This window comes from Amblyomma maculatum, chromosome 9, assembly GCF_055883805.1.
Source record: "Amblyomma maculatum isolate TAMU_Amacu chromosome 9, ASM5588380v1, whole genome shotgun sequence".
Lineage (NCBI taxonomy): Eukaryota > Metazoa > Arthropoda > Arachnida > Ixodida > Ixodidae > Amblyomma > Amblyomma maculatum.
In genome coordinates this window covers 23,067,935-23,075,354 of record NC_139352.1, presented here as the reverse complement: position 1 = coordinate 23,075,354, position 7,420 = coordinate 23,067,935, and the positions used below count along the sequence as shown (strand labels likewise).

Sequence of the window (7,420 nt, the reverse complement as noted above, 5' to 3'; positions counted from 1 at the left end):
GAACTGGTGGGAATTTACTTCTTCTGTTCTTATTAGTTCTCAAACTTCCATTTACACCTCCGTCGCACTGCTCAATAGCAATCTGTTAGACAAAAGTGCTGAGAAAACAATCAGGCACTCCGTCTACTCATTATCAACTACTCGTTTGCAAGCATTCGAAATGCAAATATTTGCAAAAATTCCTATGAGTCTTGAACAGGTATCCAGATTTTATACTATACATATGTTGGGACTACATATGTATAGCATAACATCTGGATACCTGTTCAAAACTCAAACGAACTTTTCTAGCACAAAGCTGAAACCAAAGCACTTACAGTCCAATGCAATTTTAGTCAATATTTTCGAAATGCATTTTCAGAACAATGCAATTTGAAATTTCCAAAGCATGAGAAAACCTTTGCCATACACGCGACGATTTTAAGAAAAGTACCTCTGTATAATGGCTAAAAGTGCTACGGGACCTCGACTCATAACCCGAGGTTCTTTGCTTTAACATGATTCATAACACAATGCTGGCTTTATATTATTGGTGGTTGCCTGAATTCTGAAAGGTTGGCTAATGGAAGGGTGATAGGGCTTTTTTATTTTTGCGGCGACCATTTTCTTACCTCCTTTTCCTTTCAGATACATGATGAGCTACGTATCAGACCTTAAGAATGCTCCAAACATGGAAATGCACAGCCATACTATACATGTCAAGATTACCGTTTCTACATTTGTCAGTCATGAATAGTTTGTTTTCGGACTTTTGTGCAATAGGCCCAGGGAGAAACGCAAAACATAAACGACAATGTTCTAAAAACAAACATGTTTATTGGCTTTTTAAAGCGCACTTCCACAGCTCAAGTGAAGCCTATAAAATGGCAAGTATACAGAGTATTACAGTGAATTCTTTTCTTTCGCGTATATATTATAGGATGCCTTCTAGCTACTTCGACAAGTAAGCTAAAAGTGCATTGTAAGCAACGCTTATTACCGACTTAACACCATCGATACATAAAAACAAACATCATTAACATTAAAAGCATGGCAGGTATTGTTTGGCAGTTAGCACTGAAGTGTTATTGAACAATAAAAAGTCAACAGACAACTTCCGCACGGCGGCTTCAAAACACCTCCTTTCGGAAAGCAAAGTGGTGTCGGTTGCAGTGGTCGTGCAGGATCTGGCTTAGCGCGGGCGGCCCGCAGTAAAAGACTGTGACCTTGCCTTTCTTCTGTTCCTTGATGCCGTGGAAGACTTTCTCCCAGTCGGGCCTGCCGGGCTGGGTGCGACTCTTTAGACCAGATATGAGACATCGTTTGTCCTTCTCGTGGAGCAGGTCCAGGGCCAGCTGCAACCCCACGGCCTTCATGTCTGTGCGACTGAGCGCCGACGTGATGTAGATGTGCACGTCGAGGAAGCGTTCCAGGACGTCTCCGAGAAGGGCCTGCTCGGCTTCCAGGTCGCTCAGCAAACGAACGAACCACTCCAGCGATTGCTGGGTGCGGTTGATCCAGATGAAGTCGACCTTGCGTAGCTTCATCACACTACTCGGAAGCTTCTCAACCCAACAGTGATTGCACTGGGGACAGGTGGAGCGCGCCTGGTAGTACCTGTTGCGGAAGGGTAAACGAAAAGCATTCGGTACTTCTTAATAAATGGGACGTTACAACGCAAGTCAGGCTATGACAGACGCAGTATTGGAGGGCTCCAGAAATTTCGATCAACTGGTGTTCTTTACCGTACACTGACATCGCACAGCACACGGGCGCCTTGCTTTTCACCTGGATTCGATCACGCACAGCACTCGAGCGCCGCAACCACTGCACCACCGCAGCAGGGTCATAAACATAGTTCCTAAAACTTTCACATCTCAGAAACCGGAAAATGACTGGAATTTGTAATAACTGTTTTAGTCCTTAGACAAGCAATCAAAGGTTCAATCTTTTAAATTGAGACTAGAAAGCCATAAGTGACTTGTCATATTTTGTGCAACTCTTTGCAATCTTGACTCTTACGTATGGCTTATGGTACCTCAAGGTCGCCTATATTGAAGGATTAAAATTTCAATGATTGCCCTTTTTAGTTTTCCCGGTTTGGGCCAAGAAAATCTAAACAACTACACAGCGCATCAGGCTACCTCCCCACATTAGCTCTGCGACGTCACTGCTCCCACCCACGCTTTCAGATCACGCTGCATATAACAACGTAGGCATGTGCGCCATTTGAAAACTAGCTCGAGTCTTCATTAGAGTGCATGACGTCGGGTTAACGAGCCCACTCGCAGGTTCATTAAGCGCTTGCACATACGTTGTTCAGACCATGTCTGCTCATCCGAATGGCACAAATTTAGCCCACGTGATTATATCTTCCGCAACGGCACAGGTGCAGCATATCCCACTGGGAGTAAAAAAACCTAATACTAGAGCTATGATTACACCGAGCATTTTTTCCCATTTCAGTGGATACTCGCATACTCGTAGAAAAGGTGCACAATTCAAATTCTAATAGATACTAGCTGTTTAATGTCAGCTTAGCGCGCGCGTGCTATATTGCGCGATATGTTTTTCAAGAACTTTCAACACAATCGTAGCAAACGTCACTACCCACAATATTAATTCAGTTGGCACTGTTCAGAAGTGACGCGTATGATGAGCTTACGTTAGGTATGCGGAATGCCGCCTACAGAAATTTCTCTCTAAACTAACGTTTCCTCGGGTAAATAATCATCCAATATGAAGCTCGATACCTGCAGTATGATGAGCGCTCCGAGATTATTTCAGGCGCAGTAACAATGTTGGTATAGTCAAAGACTAGAAGCAAGGAAATCGCAAAACAAAAGAAACATAGTGCTAAGTTCTTTCCATGGCTCGTTCAAATCTTCACACAGGGCATCACTTAAATTCAACGAAAGTTTTTCCGTCGTCGATCACGGTCTTTTTTATTTCGAAAGGCCGGCATTGACTATTTCATAAAACGCAATAAGCTGCTGCGGCAAGCTTTTCAATGGAGATACGGTTCGTTATTTTTTTTATCACTCGACGCTACAATACGGACCATTTCGGATTTCCTTAAACAAGCAGGCGTGCGGATGAGTCGCTATTGCGCATGCGCTGTCAAACTTGTTTCTGCCTGAAAAAGAAATTTGAATAAGTGGCAAAAACCAGGCGTACCTATACATGATGCTCTGAAGTATACTCGCAAAGGGCGTGACGCCGATGCCGGCCGCAACGAGTACGGCGTGCTGGGCGCGGAAGATGTGGCTGGACGGCGACCCGTAAGGGCCGTCGATGCGCACCGTCAGCGGATTCTTTGCGATGATGAGGCTCGTGTAGTCGGAGTAGCGGGCACCCGGCTGAAGGCCCCCACCCACGATGGCCTCGAGCTCACGGCCGGAGTCAAGGAATGCGCAAGTGTCCCTCTGTTGTGTCCCTCGAGGCATGAGAACCACGCTCTCGGAGTCCCTGAGCCGGTTCCTGTCGATGTAGGCGCCCTCTAGGCCGTCCAATGAGCGAAGCTGCAAATCTGCTGCGCTAACCTTTTTGGTGAAGAAAGAAAGAAAAAGCAACTTTTGTATCTTTTTTTCGCACAGGTTGCCGCAAAGCGAATACAGCAACATAAATATAGTAGCTGCACGCAGACTTGTACTGGAAAATCGAAGCTCTAAAAGGATTACTGCAATGATTTTAAAGCTGAAGCTTGGCTACATTTAAAATCCCCGGGAGCACCCTAAACTATAAAGAAGTTGTTTTATTGATTGCCCAAGAATTAGCACAGCTGGCATGAAAATAGGCAGTTTACTTAGTAAAAACGGGCAGAATTCACTGGACAGATGCGGGTACAACAAATAACAAATACAGAAATGCAAACGACGATGAAAAACGCCTTATTAACATCGAAAAATGCGCAGAATGATAAGTATTTTATGCGCCCAGCATACGACTGCAGTGAACTATGGATACACAAAGAACCAATCCACTGTGGTATCAAATCTCCAGCGCAGGTTTTTACTAAACCTGAAAGTTTTAATTGAGATGCAGTACTAGATAATATCGCCACAGAGTATTTCCTCTCCAGAATACGAGTCTACAATTTACAATCAGTATCTCTAATATACCTTTCCTGCCCCCTGTGCACAGGGCGGCTTTAAAGCACAGGAGCTGAAAGTATCGTTTATTTCTTTGTCAAAAAGAAGCATTTAACGCGCGGAAATATGCACATTAAACGACTACCCCTTTAAGGTTCTTTCAAAATAAAAATGAACATACTTATCTTAGTTCTTATCATGCTTATCTTAGTTCATACGTCTGCGTGTTTCTTGCGTTCTTTGTGTCAAGCATAATAAATGGCCCAGACCCCCTCTTATCTTGGCCAAGGGTCGGTAAAGACGTCAGCGCACTTATCGCGAATGCTCGAACAGTAATTTGAGCTAAGAAATAAAACGTGATTTGAAATCAGGCACCAAGCTTCGCTGACACTAACTGATCGTAAGCACCGCCGAATAGGTATATAACACAAGCATAGTGCTTTTAGCGAAGCAAAGGCGCTAAGATTCAACTTTTTTTTTTCGCACTGAGCTTGAAAGGGCCAATGATAAGGACGTATACGCCCTCCTTAGACAAGCACTGTTTTTTTATGCTTCGATTAAGCTCTGAAGAATTATCAGCAGTTCAAAGCCAGAAGGGAAAATGTTTGGGCGTGTTGGTTCATCGTCAATACAGCGAAGCGCTCAAAATCACAAAGGACGAGGAGGGAACAGGACAATTTTGACAGGACAATTTTGAGCGCTTCGCTGTATTGACAAAGCCAGAAGTTCAAACTCCCATGCTATAAACAGAGCAGTCTGGCTGAGTCAATATTTCACGAAGTGTTCTGCTACGCAAGATGCAGTAGTTTGAAACAATAGAAATAAACACTCTTTGGCGGAAAATAAATGGCTGGAAAGACGCGCCCACAATAGCATAACGAAAGGCTGAAAAGTTTTAAAAACTAACAAGCATTTTGAGATTAACCATTGTTTCCACTTCTGAGGTACTGCTTCTTAATTCTCTGCATGTTATTGAATCTGAAATAAAAATATAAAGAGCAGGTTGGAAACACTTTCGCTAACGATACGCAAAATTTATTTCAGTGCACTCACCTTGCCTGACGGTGGCAGCTCGGACGCCTCTTTCCTGAAATTGTCGAAGAACTGGTACAGGTGGTTCGTCCATCCTCCGAAGGAGCGAATATGCAGCCAGATGACGTCATCCTTCTCCGGTGCACTACTGATCGTGAATGGGTGCCACTCGAACCGGGCCAGACATGGGATGTTGAGGTAGACGTAGTCGCCGGGGTGATAGTCGAAGTCCGGTGGCTTCTTCAGCACGAGGTGAATGACCTTGGATGGCAGAATCACGCCCTTCATTACTGTGGTCATGCCATAGGAGCTGAAAAAACGGCAAGCTCGCACCAGCATCTCGGTGGTGAGCAAGAGACCCGGAATGAGGAACCACTTCCAAAAGTTAGGGGCGTGAATGATGAGAAAGCCCCAGAAGACGGTGTAAAGGAGATGGCTAAAGTAGAACACTTCGAAGCGTCCACTCCTGCGCACACATGGCAGTGAGCAGACAACCATTACTGTGAGGACACCTACAAGAACCCATCCGGTCAAAGAGGCGGTGCCGCCTACCCAGCCGATGTCGTGATGCGTGGTGAACAAGTAGAGAACGAAGAGATTCCAGTCACCTTTAGAAAGCCGCGCGAAGTTTAACACGTGAGCCACGGTGTGAATGACGCTGTACACGAAGATACACCAGCCGGTCAACTTGTGATAATAGATGCTGCTGTCCACCGGCAAGAAACGGCCCCCGCCATGACTCCGAAGCCAAGTGATGCAGTGTCTCAGCACTGGAAAAGCCGTGAATGCGCAGACAAAATTAAGCAACTGGCCAAACTCGCGGGCGACCAACTCGTAATTGCTATGCAAACCCATGGTCGGTGCTTCTGGCATCCACTCCACCTCTGCGCCTTCCTGGGTACTGAAGAGGCCATCGATAGAATGGTTTAATCCTGCTAGCGCCCCCATTTGCCAGGTTAGAACTTGAAACCAATACCGGTCAATGCTTTCCTTCAGATCATGGTGTTTTTGCGATTCAGCTTCCATTCGGCTAAAAAACACTGCCAACTGGAGAGCGAAGAAGCAGAAGCAAAATGCAGCGCTCACGCCATTGTTCTTCACATAGTCCCTGGTCAGTTTCTTGGGCCATCGTGAAGAGAGCGGTCGCTTGCCTGATTTTCGACCCGACGGGGGGAGAAGCCACCGCTCAACACTGACCGTTAGGTTTTCATAAAGTCCAGGCCGACTTTGAAGCTGGCACCGCAGTTCATCCAAGGTGATTGAGCCTGTCTCATCGCGGTCGGCGTCCTCAAATAAGACGCGAGTGAGCTCATCCAGTTCGTACTCGGTGAACTGCAGGCCATTCTCTTCCATGCAGGCCCGCATCACGTCCCGCAATTCCTGCGGCTGAATGAGACCATCGCCGTCAATGTCGTACAGCTGGAATAGTAAAGTAAGCTTGTCGTCTTGCGACTTGTTGGCAAAACGCTTGACGGCTGTGATGAATTCGTCGAGCGAAATGCTCCCGGACTTGTCTGTGTCGAACAGTTGGAACATGCGCTCAGCGAAGAAGGCGTTATGCGACTGGACGATAAGCCGAAATTGCTCCCGGTTCAGCTCCTGGTCAGGTCCAACCGCTTCGCGGAATACACGTTCCAAGTGGCTCAGGTTTTCGAAGGTAAGCCCCGTCGGGGACTCTGCTTCCGGTAGTCTGGCAATGATATCCATGGTGTATCCTGCAGTAAGGTCACAAACTTTCCTTGATTAATACTGCTACGATTCTACTAACGAAAGTTGAAGCCTGGTCCAAACTCTCTTCACCATGCCGTCTTCATGGGTAGCCTATGTCGACTGCGAAGCAGGAAGGGAGCTTTTACACGCTTGGTTTCATTCAGAAAACAGAATCAGTCTAAAGGAGGCGTACCAGCCCACAGGAAGAAGCAAGAAGCACTAGAACGTTTTCAGCCCAAGCAAGCGCATAAATAACGTCACCTGATACTCCTGCACATGACGGATTTCCTTTCGAATTTCCCAACGCCACCGCTATATCAGTAATCCACACGCCTTTGCAAAGATTAAATGGACACGTTTTTGCAAATCCAAGAAGCTTAGTTTTTTCCTTTTTCTGTTTTGTTTTCACTTATGTCTTTGAATTGCTCGCTCAACAGTTTGATGCAACTCTAATAAAAGTGATGTTGTGCAGCGGCGCATGGCCCAGGCCAGTTAGTGGCCGTCTTTAGTAGTCACGTGTTGTCGAGACTAACAAAGCGAGTTCTTGTTTAGAAAGATAACAACGAGCAAGCAAACGGCACGTGCTTTAAGGATATGCTCAAAATCAC

General features: G+C 45.9%; 1 protein-coding gene across 1 annotated transcript; it reads right to left on the bottom strand.

The window, feature by feature from the left end:
• Positions 1–800: 800 nt before the first annotated feature.
• Nox (NADPH oxidase) lies at positions 801–7,094 on the bottom strand. Its single transcript, XM_084578391.1, has 3 exons — positions 5,124–7,094; positions 3,157–3,521; positions 801–1,596 (listed from the first exon to the last, which is right to left on the bottom strand). The coding sequence occupies exons 1-3, from the start codon at positions 6,807–6,809 to the stop codon at positions 1,110–1,112; spliced, it is 2,538 nt and encodes an 845-aa protein (XP_084434517.1). The 5' UTR covers positions 6,810–7,094; the 3' UTR covers positions 801–1,109.
• Between the last annotated feature and the right edge of the window lie 326 nt (positions 7,095–7,420).

Bases quoted from the DNA above. Each gene is read 5' to 3' on its own strand.
- Nox (XM_084578391.1), bottom strand. From the start codon at position 6,809: ATGGATATCATTGCCAGACTACCGGAAGCAGAGTCCCCGACGGGGCTT. The intron at 3,522-5,123 runs GTGAGTGCACTG...TTCACCAAAAAG, and splicing joins AGCTGCCACCGTCAGGCAAG to GTTAGCGCAGCAGATTTGCA. The intron at 1,597-3,156 runs GTACGCCTGGTT...CTTCCGCAACAG, and splicing joins CTTCAGAGCATCATGTATAG to GTACTACCAGGCGCGCTCCA.